The sequence below is a fragment of the Camelus dromedarius genome, chromosome 24, assembly GCF_036321535.1.
Source record: "Camelus dromedarius isolate mCamDro1 chromosome 24, mCamDro1.pat, whole genome shotgun sequence".
In the NCBI taxonomy this organism is placed as follows: Eukaryota; Metazoa; Chordata; class Mammalia; order Artiodactyla; family Camelidae; genus Camelus; species Camelus dromedarius.
The window spans coordinates 27,299,603-27,316,531 of NC_087459.1; the positions used below are offsets into that span (position 1 = coordinate 27,299,603).

At 47.4% G+C, this 16,929-nt stretch overlaps 1 protein-coding gene across 3 annotated transcripts in view; it reads right to left on the bottom strand.

Annotated features, from left to right (window-relative positions):
* Positions 1–338: 338 nt before the first annotated feature.
* Positions 339–16,929, bottom strand: part of HIP1 (huntingtin interacting protein 1) — a 73,597-nt gene continuing 57,006 nt past the window's right edge. The window contains exons 20-32 of one of the 3 annotated variants that reach the window (XM_031432713.2): positions 16,673–16,759; positions 16,353–16,460; positions 16,134–16,270; positions 12,589–12,699; positions 11,725–11,783; positions 11,243–11,336; positions 9,701–9,801; positions 9,310–9,415; positions 8,428–8,551; positions 7,913–7,974; positions 4,927–5,035; positions 4,103–4,184; positions 339–3,787 (exon numbers count right to left, since the gene is read on the bottom strand). In XM_031432713.2, coding sequence (XP_031288573.1) covers positions 4,132–4,184; positions 4,927–5,035; positions 7,913–7,974; positions 8,428–8,551; positions 9,310–9,415; positions 9,701–9,801; positions 11,243–11,336; positions 11,725–11,783; positions 12,589–12,699; positions 16,134–16,270; positions 16,353–16,460; positions 16,673–16,759 — 1,151 coding nt within the window. In that variant the 3' untranslated portion in view covers positions 339–3,787; positions 4,103–4,131. Of the gene's footprint in view, positions 3,788–4,102; positions 4,185–4,926; positions 5,036–7,601; positions 7,839–7,912; positions 7,975–8,427; positions 8,552–9,200; positions 9,416–9,700; positions 9,802–11,242; positions 11,337–11,724; positions 11,784–12,588; positions 12,700–16,133; positions 16,271–16,352; positions 16,461–16,672; positions 16,760–16,929 lie in introns of those variants that run through there. The other 2 variants (XM_064478620.1, XR_010377706.1) reach the window with 2 other exon arrangements.

A 16,929-nucleotide genomic window follows, 5' to 3' on the forward strand; every position in this document is an offset into this window, starting at 1 on the left:
GTAGCCCTTGCTCAGGAACCCAGATTTTATGCAGACACCTGGCCTTTCAGATTACAGAACTATATTGAACACTCAGACACTGCTTGACCATTCTCAAGGACAAGAGAGTATACAGAAGATAGAAAACACCTAAGGAGTGCGAACTAATATTTTTCTCTAAAGTAGCAGAGGGAATGTGGTAGCTGAATGCTTCAGAGAATGTCCCATTTTAAAGACACATTCCCAGAGGTGCAGAGCTTAAGTGGACTCAGTGAACCCCAGGATACAAATTTGGCTTTTCACTGGAACCCCAAGCCTCAAAGCCACTTTGGTTGGTCAGTTATCACCACTACTCTCTGTTGCCAGGTTGAAATATTTATTGAAAAATTGAAAACACAGATGCAACATATTATACAAAGAAAAGTCTTAATACCATAATAAAAGTACTGTTGGAAGAAAGCAAAGCCAGTGGCTACCTGCCCTGGGAAGGTAGGCACTCAGTGAAAAATGAAATTCATTTAGAGGAACTATTCTAATGGAAAATTGTAGTGGGGGAGGTTAAAAACGGAAGAAAAACAAACCCAACCCCATCCCTGCAAACCTCGATGTGAAAGAGTTTGTTAGAAGTTTGAGACAATTGCTTTATCACCCAGATTTATCTGAACCCCCTCGGTTTGTCCCTGTGAGTAGTAATCAGCTTAATTTCGGGCCTTCAAACCTGAGGTAGTTGAGGGTCACCTGAAAGACATGTCTGGAAATCACCTACTCTCAGAATCGGACCCAACGTTTGACCAATTGTTTCACGTTGCTTTGGCTCCTGGGGTGACAGGCTGAGTCACCACTGTGGGTGGCTGATCCTGGATTGGGTCCGGACCTGGGAGACTGAGCAGCAGACAGCTGGCCTGCTTTGCTGTGGTGACGGCTGGCAGGCCCGTGGTGGTGGTTTTCTATGCGACAGGCATTGCGGTCTCTGGAGGACCGAGGATGGTGGAGAGAGCAAAGCCGGTCTGGTTGGAAGGCCAGTGCCAGGACTGAAGGCTTTTATTGGCAGGAAGGATTTCCAGAGACTTCGAAAGGTGGGAGAAGATAGCACGAACTTCACCACTTATTAACGACCAGGGTAAGTGGAGCCCGGAGACCCCTCCAGACTAGTTTCTGACCAAGAAGCAAGCACTCCCCAGGGGCAAACTCACAGCCACCTCCTCAGTGAGGCTGAAGCAAAGCAACTGGACTGAACAACATGTGTGCGTGACCCCCTGGTACCTTGTGTAAACCCTGCGGTCTGACTTGGCAGCTCAGACACTTCCAAGAAAGGATGCTCTGGACAGAGCCTGGTTTTTCCAGCCACTGGGTTAGGGACTGAAATTCAAGTGGGATCCTAGGGGTCCTGCTTTGGGCAGCAGAATCAGCCAGCAACCTCAGTTAGAGTCTCATTTAAACACCTTGTTGAGAAATAAGTAACCCCACAAAGGTAGGTCTTTCCTTCCATTTTTTCCTTATTATGGTCACTCATATCCTCACTTTAGAGATATTAGAGCACCGTTATCACACAATTAAAGTAACAGATTCAGCTGTATTTCGACCTCTCAACCCCAAGCCATCATCTTGTTGGTGTCCTGCCTTGCTCTGACCCATTTATACTGGCCCGTGGGACTTCGCTCACTAATGATGCTCAGTAACTCATTTAAAAGGCTGTGAGGGTCATTTTAAGCCTTAGGATGTGATTCCTGTTTTAATCAAGGTATTTCACACCTAGGATAACATACTCATTTTTAGAACGGCCAAGGTAGGACATTTTGATTTTGGCTGGAGAATGTACTAGTTTCTAAGTCAACTATGGAAGTAATGATGCTAACTCTGACTTACAGTTCCTCGTGTGAGACCGAATCAGTGTGTGCTCCTGTTTAAGTGCTTTCCTGAGTGTTTCATTATTCCGGGTAAGCCCATGAAGGTTTTAAAAATTACCATGGCTTTTTAGCAGGAGTGTTATTCAGAGAATCCTAATCTGGTCCATTATACTAGATTTTTCCCCCACTGGTAATTTGGAACACAGGAATCTGAATGGCTGAGATTCTGAAAGTGGGGACCAGCCCCCTTTGGAAATGCTGACCCACGCTGGGAACATACCAGTTAGTTCAACTGGTACCACTGGGCCAGGGAGGCTACAAACCACTTCTGCACCTTGGGTGGAAAAACACTGAGCACAAAGAAGCATTAAGCAGAAGACCAGTCAATTTCTACTGCTGATCTCTCTTTAGCCCAGAATGGAGATCACACATCTGAGACTCGTCATCTGAGCTAATGGGACAGTTTCTTGAGTGCCCTACTTAGAAAATGCACAGAGAGGGGGTTGGGGGGATTTTGGAAGAAGGGGGAGCTGTTCACAGTGATCAAACAGGAGACTCACAACCTGTCCCGTAGCAACACTCAGCAGTGTTCCTTGGGGACAGGTTCTGGGAAGTGCATGTTGGCTACTACCTATGAGTTGCTACAGATAAGGAAGGAAGGAAGACTTGTTCAAGATCAGAAGGTCACTTAAACGCTGGGGTCCATCTGGAGGTGATGAAGTGCTGGCAGGCTGCCCATCTCTAGGACACTGTGGACACACCCGCTGTCCTCATCCTGTCCGCAAGGCAGCAAGGGCCTGGGATGTGTGGCTGGAAAGGGTCAAAGCCAGTGGTCCCCCTCTCTTGTTATCCCTGACCCAGATGCTCTGAGGAACTTTCCTGCTTTGAGATCCAAGCCGGTAACAGATCGGGACGGCATCCTGGCCTTGTTTCTGATTCTTGAAGACAGATGTACTTGGGCAGCAATGCGAGCCTTGCCATAGTCACACCTGATATCCTGATTGCTCAAGCATCTATTGCTGCTGCTGCTGCATGGAGGTTAGTAATAAATATTCAAGGTACCAAACCAAGCCCAGGGTTCTTCCCGGCTTGGAGCAAGTTTGCCTGATCTTCTCGGTCTGTCGATTAGGTGGAACATGGAACTCTCTTCTTCAGATTCAAGATTCAAGAGTTTGCCAGGGCAGACATTTGGAGAAAGGAATTGGAAACCCCTCACCTGCTCCGTCTTAGAGCCCTGCCTGGGTCTGAAGGGAGGTGCCAGCTGGAGGCGGCACAGAAAATTCCTTCTGGGGGAAGAAGTGTGGCTACTCCCACCAGCTTCGTTCCAGCCCGTGCTAAGGTATTTCAGCCTGGTCACAAGGAGTTCCCAGGAAAGGTGGTTTCCTGATGACCTGGGCCGTGTGCACCCTTCCTTGCCCTCTCCCTGTGGCCCCCTCACTCGTGAAGGTGGGCAGAGGCTTTTGGCTGGGTTCCAGCTTTGAGAAGGAAAGGCACTCGCTCACTCTGCTTCTGCCTTTGGAAGAGACCCATGGCCTGCCCGACCCTGGGGAGTGGCCTGGGCAGACCCACACTCGCTTGGCAGGACTCTCGGCATGGCTGGGAGCAGGGGGGCTGACGGGGAGCACCATGGCGAAGCCTGGGCAGCACCATCGCTGTGAACTCCTGTGGGTGGGGCCCCTGATTGCGCAGGGCTTCAGGGGTGAGCCCCTGGGAGGGTCACCTATATGAGTGAAACTTGGGGGGACAAAAAAAAACCACCAAAAAAACCCCAACCAATCACCATAAGAAGCAGTGGGAATCCATAGAATTGCCAAAAGATGGGGAACATTGCCTTGGCATCCTCAGCCAGGACACCCCTGCTGTCCTTCCGACTCTGCGCAGACTCAGGGTCGGGTCCTGGTTTGGAACCCACCAGCCCTCTGATGCTCACAAGGTTTGTGCAAATGATGAAACTGAAAAGACTGAGAAGAAAACAGAGAAGAAAACGCATGAGATCTTCCCTGGCCAGGTTCAACAGCAGCAGCAATCCCCACCAACAAGGGTACCAATCGTGTGGGGGTAAAACAGCAGGCAGTCTGGGAGGAAGGTCCCTTCTGTGCGGGTGGCCCCAGTCCCCCTCCTCTCGGCTGGGGGGCAGTGAATCATGGGTTCGAACACAGAGGGAATCCCCGTGGAGGGAGTCTTTGGAAGGCCAGGTAGGTCCTCAGCACCAGACTCCAGGGGTCTGGTCCCTGGTAGGGGAATCACACACACACAGATGAACAACAAGGATTTACACTCTGACGTGTGGGGCATCGGTGTGGCTCTATTCTTTCTCGATGACTGCTTCTTGCAGTGTAGGTGGTGATGCTTCTGTTCCTAAAAAACAATAATCACTTATGTTTCACAGCGCTTCATGCCTGCAGGGTTTCACTTACCAACAACAGCCGCCATACTGGGCTCTAATACACGCTGTAATCATACCCGTCTATTCCCTGAGTCAGGTGTCCAGGAATGACTAGGTGGTGCTCCCAGACTCAGCTGAGGCCAGTCAGAATCTAAATCCTGGTTGTGATCAAGTTGGCCACTTTGGATATGCAGAAAAGCAGCCCTCCCAGATTCCGGGTGACCATGAGTCCCCGGGCTGGTGGGTGACCTTGCTTCACTCCACACCATTTCTAGCTCCTGACCTTTCTTGCTCTCACCACAGATGCTCATCACTGCTCTAGGCAGCCGGGACCTTGTAATTCACTGCCCTGTCTGCTGCATCTTCACCACCCACTATTCCATCATTCACTACTCAACTGGCTAGAAACCAAACTCCCAGGGAGAACCAGGCTAACTGTGCCTGGAAGGCAATGGTGGTGAGTGAATGACCAGCCAGTCCACCAGTCAATGTTTAGGTCTTGAAAGGGGACTGCAAAAGCTTTCTATTCAGCAGTCTACCCCAGTGTGGGGCTTACAGGCTATTTACAACTGAAGACAAACATGCTGTGAGTAGGAAAGAGGAAGAGGAAGTTCCCCATCATCCTGTTCGATTCGAGGGGGAGGCCCACATCACTCAGCATCCCTTCCCTGCAGGCTGGAGCCGTACTCAGTCCCCGGTCCCCGCCCTGCTCACCTTCCTCCCAGCCCTCAGCGACACCAGCCAGCTCGTAGTGCTTTTTCCGAAGCTCTCCCAATTTTTGACGCTCCTTCTGCAGTTCATTTTCCAGCTCCAGCACCCTAACCTGCAGGGAAAGTGGCCTTTTCTTTGAGCAGGGATCTGAGAATGGTCTTGTTTCTACTGAATCCCTTTTTCCTCCGGGTTCCCGTTCTCTTCTTCCACATTATGCCCGTTGTTCCTGGAGTTCACCCAGTTCTCAATTTCAACCTTGTCTCTGCTCTAATTTCTCCATCCTCTCGGTCATCCATCTATTCCAGTGGCTCTTACGTTTTCTCACTGGGACCCCCTACTGGAAATGAATGATGCTTTGCGGTCCAAAGGCCTGGATGGGAGTAGGGCTTATCTTATGTCCCTCTGATAAATCACTAACTAAAAACATACTACTCAGCTATAAACAAGTGGAATCTTGCCATTTGCCACAACAGGGATGGCTCTAGGGGGTATCATGATAAGTGATATGTCAGACAGGGAAAGACAGATACCATATGGTCTCACTTCTATGTGGAATCTGAAAAAACAAAGCAAAATAAAACGAAAAGAGATTCACAGATGCAGAGATTAAACAGGCAGTTGCCAGTGGAGGGGAGGTGGAGGGGGGTGGGTGAAATAGGTGAAGGGGATTAAGAGGGGACTTATAACCTCCAGTTATAAATAAGTCGTGAGGATGTAATATACGGCATGCAGAATACGGTCAATAATACTGTCATAACTTTGTATGGGGATGGATACATGGTGATCATTTCATCATGTAAGCAAATATCAAATCGCTATGCAGTACACCTGTAACTAACATAGTATTATACATCCACTAGTTCAATAAATAAAAAGAGAAAAAATGGGGGAGAAAAGAACTACTCGATTGTTTAGCCTCTCTGTAGGATACAGTCTAATCCAGTCGTAACCCGTCTCCTTCCATCCCAGTTCCCTGCAAGTCCAGGCAGGAACCAAATGCAATGGTTCTGGCATCTCTGAGGAATTGATACAACCTAGGGTTATTATTGTACAGGAAAAGGTGCAGACCATCTCACTAAAGGAAGGGTTGGTTATTGGTTATTCCTGCTCATTAATTTTAGTTATTTACTATCGCAATAAATATTAGCTCAGTGTTCATCAGGTACCCCCGGCTGTTATAGTTGCTGGAGACAGAGCGGCACCCAGACAGACAAGGTCCCTGCTTACCTTGGAGGGGGGAAGAGACAAAGTAAGGAACAAGAAAAGATCAGATGGTGAAGAAAATGACACAGGGTGATGTGACTAAGACCAAGGGCAGTCAGCCAAGGCTACTCTTCGGAAGTAATTTTTGAGCTGAAATCCAAAGAGATCAGCTGTTCAGAAAAGTGGAGAAGAATATTCCAGGCAGAGGAAGCAGACTGTACAGCAGGAATGAGCTCGAGGTGCTGGGAGGACAAAAAGAAGTCCTGTGTGGTGGACGTGGGAGAGGGTCACGGGATGAGGTTGGAGAAGCAGGCAAGGATCATTCCACTTGTGGCCCACGGTCCGCGGGAGGACTGTGGGTATCACTCTAAGTGCAAAGGGAAGCCACTGGGAGATTTTTTTCCCCCATTGGAAGATTTTAAGCAGGGAAGTGACATGCTGTCGTGTACGTTTTAAAAATAAAGGCTGAAAGCACTGCACAGGGGCAGAGTGGCGGCAATAGACCCAGTAAGGGGATTCCTTTTTGTCTGTTTTTAAACTTTTTATTATGGAAAATGATAGAGAAGGATGGTACAGTGACCTCCATCCTCTGCCTTTCATATTCTTCCAGCTAGCAACATTCTTTTCTGTTCTCCCTGCCGTTACTCCAGCCCCACCATGGGACTATTTTGAATCATTTACTTGTACACATTATAGTTAAGTTGCTTTTGCAAGAGCTCAGGAGAGAGATAAGGGCAGCTTAGACAAGGTTAGAGAGACAGAAAAAAGTGGAAAGGTTAAGGGTACGTTTGATAGACTTAGAGTTGCTAAGACTTGCTGGTGGGTCTGATGTGCAGGTTGAGGGAAAGAGAGGAACCCAGGATGACTCCCAGGCTCGGGGCTCAGCACCCAGCTGGGTGGCGGTGGTGCCATTTACTGAGATGGAGAAAACCAGGGGAGGGAGATTTGGGTGACAGGGAAACCAAGAGACCTGTTTTGGACACAGTAAGTCTGGATGCCCACACTTACGGGGCAGCAAGTGGAGACATCTGGACAAGTACAGAGCTCAAGGAGGGGAACTCGCGGATCCAGTTGCGGAGAATTGGGTATTTATCACCATATCGATGGTATGTAAAGTTAAGAGGGACAGGATGAGACCAGTAGGCAGGAGCGTGTAGAGTGTAGGGAGAGGAGATGGGCTTGAGCCCAGTTCCTTCAGTGTTGACACAGAAATCTGGCCACCCGACTTCTCCTAGAAATGCTGAGGGACCCATCTATAGACTTTAACAGTCTCAATCTGGACTTTACTCTGGGACTGTGAGACCAGTTATTCTAGAACAAGGATGTCTGGTATTTTCCAGGATCTCACTGATTCTTATTTTGCATGGCATAATGTTACTAAAACTGAGGGAAATGGCATTGCCTTTGATGGGTTAACAGTAAATTGATCAAAAAAAAACCCAAACTAAAGTCATACACAAATAATTCATATTGGAGGTTTAAAAAACTTTCGCTAGCAGGACTATTAAATACCAGTTTATAATCTGCTAGGAGATGCCTGGTAACATTTAGAGGGACACCAGTCTGGGACTGGTGGGTAAGAGTTATGGTTCTGATCTTTACTGATCACCTCTCTCCACCTCCACTGCTTCCTCCAGCATCACTTACGTTCATTCTTGGGCTAATATGTCTGTGTTCACGTCCCTCTAAGTCTCTCTCTCACTGACTTCTCTCTATGGGAATAATATTGAGGGTCAATGTCACAAAAGCAATAGGGACTAACTAGACTTAGAGCTGGAGTTCCTACCTGGGAATCCATCTCCTGGCGTTTGATCTGGGTCAGTGTCATGCTTGAGAAGTCCATGTTGTCTGCAAGGATGGAAACAGGAGGGTCTTGTTGAGTAATAGCCCAGGCTGATTCTCCCCCGAGAGGTGGCTGGTGCCAACGTTCTACTCAAATGCTTGGTTTGTGATTTGTGAACTCATGCGTGAATGTAAGTGAGGGATGGAGAGGAAGGTAGACAGTGACAGAACAACCAGGGTCAGCGCCCCTGCCGCTCGGCGGACAATCAGGCCTGTAGAGTCATTTCTCTGAATTCAGAGAGGTAGCTAAGTGGAAAATCGAGCTCAGGCCTGTCCCTACAGTGACAGAAATGGCAGGATTATGCGGTGCCTCAACTTTAGAGAAAAGAAGTCTGAACGTACAAAGATGAAAAGTAAGAGAATTTGGAAATAGGACTGTGGGAAATTGGGATTGTGGAGAAGAATGTCAAGCACAGTCACACAGGATGGAGAAGAAGAGCATGGCTTCTGAAAGGCTACCTGTGTCCTCAATCTGTGATTTGCCAGAGATGGTCGAAGCCACAACCGCGGCGGTGGCCTGGTTCACGCCCCGAGAGGCCTGCTGCAGCTGGGCCAGGTTCGGGCTGTCCTTGTCAGCTTTCACCTGCCAGCACCAACAAGCAGATTTAGGGGCACACTACATAGAGCAGCAAGGACTGACACAAACAGTCACTCTGATGGTTCCTGACAAATGTGGGTGTTGCTGTGGTCAGCAATCAACTTCTCAAAGGCTTCTGCCCTCGGGGTCAACCCCTGACATCTCTCTCTGACACCAAAAATCATTCCTGGCTTATCTGCTTGGTGGCCCCGAACCTCGCTTTATGTTACTTTGCTAAAGTGTCCCAGTTGTGGAAACCAGTTTGGGACAAGAATGAGTAAGGAGGACAAGGGAGCATGCCCGCGGTACCTGACCACTCCTGGAAGGAGGATTCTGGTGGTGAGATCTGCATTAGGATTAGTTGGGGGGAATGGTTCAAATCTGGAGCCTCCTGAGGAGAGGCAGACATTGGTTGTGGAACTCAGAGCGAAGCCAGGTAACCAGCTTAGTAGATGGACATTTTCCTTCTTTGAGAACCCCTTGAATGTATGATTGCTAATCAGAGGACGGCATGCCTGGGGCCCTTAAAAACCCCTGCAGTACAAGTGAGGAGAAACACAAGGACTGGGCAGAGGGGCTCCCTGCTGAAAGGCTGTTAGAAGGTGGTAGTACGGGACCCCTTAGAGGTAGAATTTTAATTTGAGACTCAGCCTACCTGGATGCTGGATAAATCGTCTGTTCTTGGGGCCAGTACCATGGTCCAGGAATATTCTCTAACCTAGCCAGAGCTTAGAGGGCCCCGGGGAGTCCAACATGGGTCCTACCTTGGATGCGGCCACAAGCTGGGCTGTGCTAGCAGCAATTTCACGCGAACACACCATTAGCTCCTCAAATTTCCCTCTGCCTTGTACCACCAGGTCAGCTGCATCCCTGATGGTCAGGAAAGGACCAGATGGGTTCTGAAACTGACAGCTGCAACCCCTGCTGATCTCCCCTGTAGACAACACCCGTAACCCCGGCAGATGGGGAGCTCAGCCTGCCCGCCTCACCTCTGGGCTGCCCCAGGAGACCCAGGCTCCCTTTTAAACTTTCAGTCCTACTGACTTATCAACAGTTTGTTTCTAGAGGGCAGATTTCCCCCTCCAAGTTACTCTCTTTGGTGGGTCCATGGAAGAGGGGCGGAGGTGAGAAGTCTCGGGATGGACAGATCCTTACACCATGATGGTGGCTCCCCAGCCCACAGCTTTGGAGGCTGAAATGAGTCCTTCCGTCCATCGAGAATTCTTGGCATAAAATTCTTTAGGGGATGCCGTACCCTAGGGAAGTGAAAAATAATGATGGCTACCTTTAATTTTGTGTCTACTATGTGCCAGGTGCTTTTATATATATATTAGCCCATATGGTCTTCACAGTAACCCCGAGAGGTAAGCATTATCATTCCCATTTTACAGAAGAGAAAACTAAGATTCAGAGAGGCAAAAATATGTTTCCTGAGGTCATGCAGGAAACAAATGGAAGTAAATCCTAGGCTCTTCTGACTCCAAAGCCCATAGCATTTCTTTTATATCCCAATATCTCTACATTGTCTATAAAAGTATATGTTATTCATACATACATACAAATAAATTCTGATCTGATGGGAGTCTAGCCGCATTCCATGATTTGCCAAAAGAGGAGAGTGAGTATAATGAGTAACTAAACAATAATTTCTGAGGGGTGCAAGGAGGGGGAACTGGAGGAAGGTAGTCAAAAGGTACAAACTTCCAGTTATAAAACAAGTAAGTGCTAGGGATGTAATGTACCACATGATAAATATAATTAACCTGGCTGGATGTTACATATGAAAATTGTAGTTCTTACCACAAGGAAACCATCTTTTTTCTATTTTTTAAATTTTGTATCTATAAAAGTGATAGAGGTTCACTAAACTCACTGTCATAATCATTCCATATGTATAAGTCAATCATTATGCTGTATAATTCAAACTTATACAGCACTCGATGTCAATAAAACTGAAAGAAAAAAAATTTCTACTTGGAATTTAAAAATGCTTTTCTGCTTTGGAAGTGCCTTGACAGTCTGAGAATCTACAGACACTCCTTGCTCAGTCCCTCTTTCTATTTTGGGGGGCAGAAAACATCACCTCTCAGACTGATAAAAAGCACCACCAAAGCAGACACGGCTTCGTTCTTTACAGGACCGTTTCAAGGCTCCTAAGCCCCTCCCTGGACCTTGTCTCCTGAGCTGCAGCTGCACACAGGGGTGAGAAAGGAAAAGAGAGGATGATGACGCCAGCAAAGAAGTGAGAAAACTAAAGTGATGGTGTCAACAAGAGACAGCGGCAGAGACTGAATCACCGCGGGTCGACTGCTGTCAGAAAGAGATGGCAGAGCCCCTAGTGCAGACTCTGCACCGGGCTGGCACTTCTGATCTGCCTGGTTTCAAGAGTCCTGACTTCCTCCTCCAAGGGCCTGGACTTGCAATGCACACTGGGTTTCCACAGCGGGTTCTGATGACGTCGGCCTGCGGCTGGATTCTCTGGCTGACTATTCTCTGGGGACCTGGCAGTGCCCCAGCTTCTCTCTGAGGCATCTCTGATATCCATGGGAGCAGCAGCTGTGCCTTCAGGTGGACACACACGATTGGATGGCAGCACACTGAGATCTCACTAGGTGCGTACTAAACAGACTCAGCCTCTCCAGGAACTGGGAATCAGCAACTAACGTCTGCTCTGCCAGGGCCCTCACCCACGCTTACCCGGCCACTCTCCACTATCTCTCTCTGGAGTTCCTTCGAGGCCACGATCAGGACCTGAATAGCTTGCATCAGGCTGGTACAGGACCCAAGAATCCTGCAAAAAAACAAAAACAAAGTCAGGGACAAAGGACAGAGACCAAAACCAATGCGGAAGACTGTTTTCTCTTTCCCTCCTAAACGCAGGCAAACTTGGGATGGGAAAGAAGGCAGGGAATATTCTGGAGATGAAGCCCTGAAGGAAAGGTGGGTGAGCGAGGAGAACGGACTATGGACCTTCCTAAGGAATAGTTACATCGTGGTGATTCTTGGGGTTTCTTTCCCCAATAATCTGACAGCGATAATACGGTCATATTAACACTGCTCTTGACAATTCCATAGACTCATCCCTTCCCTGTGGCAGCTAATATTCTAACCAGAATCATCCAACGCAGCAAAGATGGATCCTGACCACCTAGGGGTCACCACATGCTGCTCAGACTGACCTTTCATTCACCTCCAATTTGACTCCAGTGTCTCCAGCTCGAGATTTGCTGAGCATCTCCTGTAAAAAGAAGCAGGGTTTCTCAAGACGCCATGGGAACTGAGAATGCACTGGCATCCTACCACACTTTGGGTCCAATATCCTGCAGTAGCTAAGAAACTTAGAAGTGCCCATCCGTGTCCTAGTGAATGTCAGGGAAAGAACTCAGACCTCCAATCTATTCAGTGGGGAGTAGCTGGTGCTACAGTTAATGAGCATCTCGACATTGTAGCACCTGGGATGACGTGCACAGGACTCTGAGGGCCATGGCATCACGCCAACAGGGGCAGCTGCTACCAGGTCCTCGAGGCAGGTACTTATACCAAGGCAGGCGGCCCAAGTCTACCAGCAAAGGAAAAGTGTATGACTTTTCCAAGGGTGCCTACTCAGCTTTTCCCTGAGGCTACAGTTACCGTTGATCTATTGAGTGCCTGGCACTGAGAGAAACACGCATTATTCCACTGAAAACTCTTACAACACCCCTCTGAGGGAGGTATGGTTATCATCACCTAGAAACGCCACCTGAATCTTAGCGAGGTTAACGTAACTTAACGGAAGTCCTACAACTAGCAAGTGGTCAGTCTGGAGCTTGAATGCAGGATGGGCTGTTGCCGAAGTATGGGATCCTTGAGGAAACTGCTCACCCTCCCATGGCAAGAACGTTCTATTTTCTATACCTCAGAGATGCCAGTGAATTCAGGTTTTGGTTTGTTTTATAGGGGGCTCTGCAGACTTGAAGAATGACTGAGATCTACCCAGCAGGCAATGGTGCCAAAGGGTAGCTGCAAAAGCATCACTTTAGGAGACCCTGCAGGGACTTCCACACCTCTATTCTGGCTGTTGCAGTTTCAATGGCAGCTGAAGTGGCAGCCATCTCCTTGTCCACCAGGTCTCCCAGTTCCTCCTGTTTGATGTCCAGGCCTCTGGGCAGGAGCTCCTGTGAATAGCATCACAAAGGCTGAAACGACCCTTTGACCTCCTTTCTACCCACCTGTGCAGACTGGTAATCCTCACTTGATGGCAGAAGGCAGGAGGGCCCCACCTCGTAACACACTTCTGCGTGCCATGGGGGCGTCCCTCACAGGCCGTGTCTGGAACTCTCCACAACACAAGCCTGGCAACTTCACGCTCCTCCCGCCTCTGCTCTCACCCAGAACCCACCTCCTTCCATCGCTGCCAAACCCCACAAGGCCATTCAGTTCCAGACGCTCTGACCCTGACCCCACACTTGTACAGGGTTCATTGTATTTGCTGCTTGGGGGGGATTTTAAAAACATCTTCAAACGTGAATGATGTCTTCCAATCAGAGAGTCTGCCCCTTATTTAACTTTGCCTCCAGGCAGACAGTTACTACTCCTGTCCCACGGATGGGAAGCCAAGGCACAGAGAGGACAAAAAATTTTTTTAAGTTAATTGCCTGATTTTAAAAAAAGTCATTTATTTATTTATTAATGGGGGAAGGTGGATTAGGTTTATTTCTTTCTTTCTTAATAAAGGTACTGGGGATTGAACTCAGGACCTCGTACATGCTAAGCACGTGCTCTACCACTGAGCTATACCCTCACCCTGATCAAATGTCCTGACCACAGTTATTGCTAATAAATAGAGAGAAAAGTGTGTGAACTCAGGTCAGATGGCAAAGCCGGTAATCTTTAGAAATATTATGTGTCACACATACAAGAGTTTATGTGAACAATGACCCATATTATCTACCACCCAGACTGAAGGAATAGCTGAAGAAACATCAATACCTTTGAAATCTCCTTTGTAGCCTGTTCTGACTCTATCTCCCATCCTCCCTACTCCCCACCTCAGGATAAACACAGAATTCAGAAGAATGCTTACCTCGTCTATGTTTATAAACTCTCTATGAATGCATCTTTAAAGAATATGTTAACTTTGTATATTTTGGTTTTTATTTAAAAGGAATCATACTGTACATATTTTTCTACGACTCATTTTTTTCAGTTAGCATTCTGTGTGAGATTCATCCTTTGCTTTATATCCTGGAGAAAGTCTTACATATGTGCATCCAGAGATATGTAAAGAATAATCAGAGCTGTACATTCATAACAGCCCCAAACTGGAAATAACCCAAATGTCCATCAACAAGAGAAGAGATACATAAACTTAACTACAGTCACACAATGTAATACTGTAGAGCAGTGAAAATGAATGTATCACGTGGATGAATCTCATACATAAAATGCTGGAAAAAGCAAGTTGTAGAAGTTTATGACACACAGAACTAACAACATGTTACTTAGGGTGGGGGAACATAGTTTTTCTATTATCTTTTTCTGAAACTCTGATTAAATAGTCTATATATCACCTCCATATTCCAACATATAAAATCTACACCACATTCTGTGTAATTCCTTCAGTTCTATCATCCAGTTCACTAATTCTTTCTTCAGCTTTGTTTTAACCTACTACTGAATCTTTATACTAAGTCATTACTTTCAAGGCTTATGTTTTTCATTTCTAGAAGTTCTGTGGTTCTTTTTCAAATATATCAGGTAACTTTTGAAAACATCTAATTCCTCGGCCACACTTTTAATACCTTTGAAGAAGTTCTTTAACATGTCAAACATATTTATTATGAACTTACATTCCTTTGGACTCCATCTATGAAACTTCTTTGAGATTTAGGTTCAAAGTATATTCCTTCAGAGACAATTTGGAGTGGCTTCTCCCAGGTACCTAGACCCCTAACAATCTGACTACTTTAAACTTAATTTTCCATTTGGGGTTTAGGCCACAGAAGTAGTATGAGATTTGGGCCCCAAACCCATGGAAAGATGGTTTAGGGTTAGGAATACTCTAGGCAGCTGTGTTTCCTTCTCTCAGAACCAAGATCTTCCCTTTTCCCCATTCACGCAAGGTGTGGCCCTTCAGAGTTCCTCTTTGGGATGAAGGCTCTCCATTCCACTCTTTTATCCTACTTGGGCTCAGGTTTTGTTTCTTTGTTCTCCTCTGTATGTGTGGTCCCTTCAGACCCAAGCTCTAGGTCACCAGGGATGGACAAACACTGGCTCCAGCATCCTTTGGTTTTTGACTCTGAGAATTTCCTTAGTTTTTAGCCAGTTCAGATACAATTAAAATTATTTTTTCAAATTGTATTTAGCATTTTCCATGTCCTGTGCTGGGAAGACTCTTCAAATAGCTGGTCAGCCCTATTTCCCACGTCACTGGGGAAGATGCTCCATCTCCAATGAAAGGCAAGCCGTAAGGCTGCCGGGGCCGCCACCACCAATAACATTAACAATATCATTAACATACCACCATGGCCATCTCATCCTATGGAAGGAAAGGTTAGCAGTTCCCCATTATCCACAGTCTTCCTTCATCCAGACATTCCAGGTTCTCCACCTCACTGCCCACTTCTCCCCAGTCTGAACCTTCCTTCCCCATCTGATCTATCTTTTTTATCTGTTTTGCTCTCTCCCATGTGCATATTCAATTAATTAAACATTTTCTGGGCGTTAACCACCTGCCAGTATTACGCCAGGGACCAGGGACACAGTATGAAGAAGGTGTGGGCTCCACATCTGAGGACTCATCGAGGGGAGACAGACAGGTGAGCAGGTCCATCACAGTGCTAACCACCAGCTCTGTAAGGTGGAGGGGGTCAGAAAGGGGAACAAAGGGCCAGATTGTGAAGGTCCAGGTATGTCATGTCACATACTTTGGTTTATGTTATTGAATCAGAAGAATCATAATCAGATATGTTTTTGAAAAAGAGCCCAGGAAAATGAGGCCAGAGGCAGGAAAATTTAATCTGTTTAAGAGTTCAGCTGAGGATCTGAACTCTGGCCCTGGTCTCTTCCTTCCCTGAACTTATTACCAGGCGTTTTAGGAATGAGAAGCTGCCTTATACTGTACTCCTTAAATAGATCTCTGTTACAGTTCCCCTCACACTGTCTAGAAATGGTTGATTTCCTTATTTTTCTTCCCCACAGAGACCACACCCTATTGGTCCCTACATAACCACACTGAGCATAATTCCCAATACCTAGGACATACTCACTACATCTGCATTGAGTGAATAAATATATTATCTTCATTTTAGGTGTTACCCGCTCAACCAGATAAAAATCCTTGAAAACAAGAACATCGTGCTCATCCTTCTTTGATGTCGCCTAGCACAGTGACAACCACACAGCAGATTCTCAATTTGTGGCCAATGCATTAAATAGAACTGGAAAGTCCCCCCGGGGGTCAGGTTTTACCATTCTCACCCTCATTTTCCAGAATCAAGGTTAAAGGGCAGGAAGAACTCACTGAGAACGTCATCGATTTCCGGGCAAATCCCCAGCACTCACACCCAGGAATAAGAACAACTTTCCCCAGGAATCATCCGGATAATACCTCGCCAATGGCTGTGATCCTGGTGAGGCAGCTCCTCATGGCCGTGCTGTCGGCATTCTCGAGGGTTCCTTCTTCCTCCAGGAAAGCCAGATAGAGGAGGGTCTCCCTGCCATACTGCTTACAGGCCTCGGTCAGTGCTGCAGAGGCAAGGCGACAGAGAATTTGAAAGACCCCCTGACTCCCTGTGCCTTCCCAGCGGCCCCTCTCCCTGGTACTCACAGTCAGCAGGCTCTGGCGGGGCTCTCAGGCAGGTGGTGCTGCCGTGAACAATGGTGTCACCGGTCAAGTGGGCCAGGAGGGTGACCGAGTGGAGGAGCCCACTGATATCTGCCAGGAGTTTAAAGGAAAGTTTCTCAGTCCTGCTGGAGGGGTGTCACTTTCATATTCCTCCCTACCCACTTTGCAAATTACACATACACACACACACACACACACTCTATTCTTGGTACACAGGGACCCACTGCCATTGCCATGCTCCAGCATTTCTGAACCCTGCCCAGCTGTCGCTAGTGACAGACCCTACCCTTTGCCTCTCTTACCTTCCGGGCAGGCCAGATACTGGCTCCAGCTTTTTTCCAGTTGCTCAATGCAGCTGGAAACGGACCTGACCTTGGAGAGTAGGTGATCTGTGAGAGGGAAGACAGGGCCAGGTCAGTTGTCACAACTCAATTCATCCCCATTAATTAAGCTGCTTGATGGATGACCTTTCCAGTGAGGGGCCCAGCCCTGCAGGAGCTGCCCTCGGAGGGAGGGAGAAGAGATCGTTGGCTTCGATGGTACATGATTCTCTTACTGT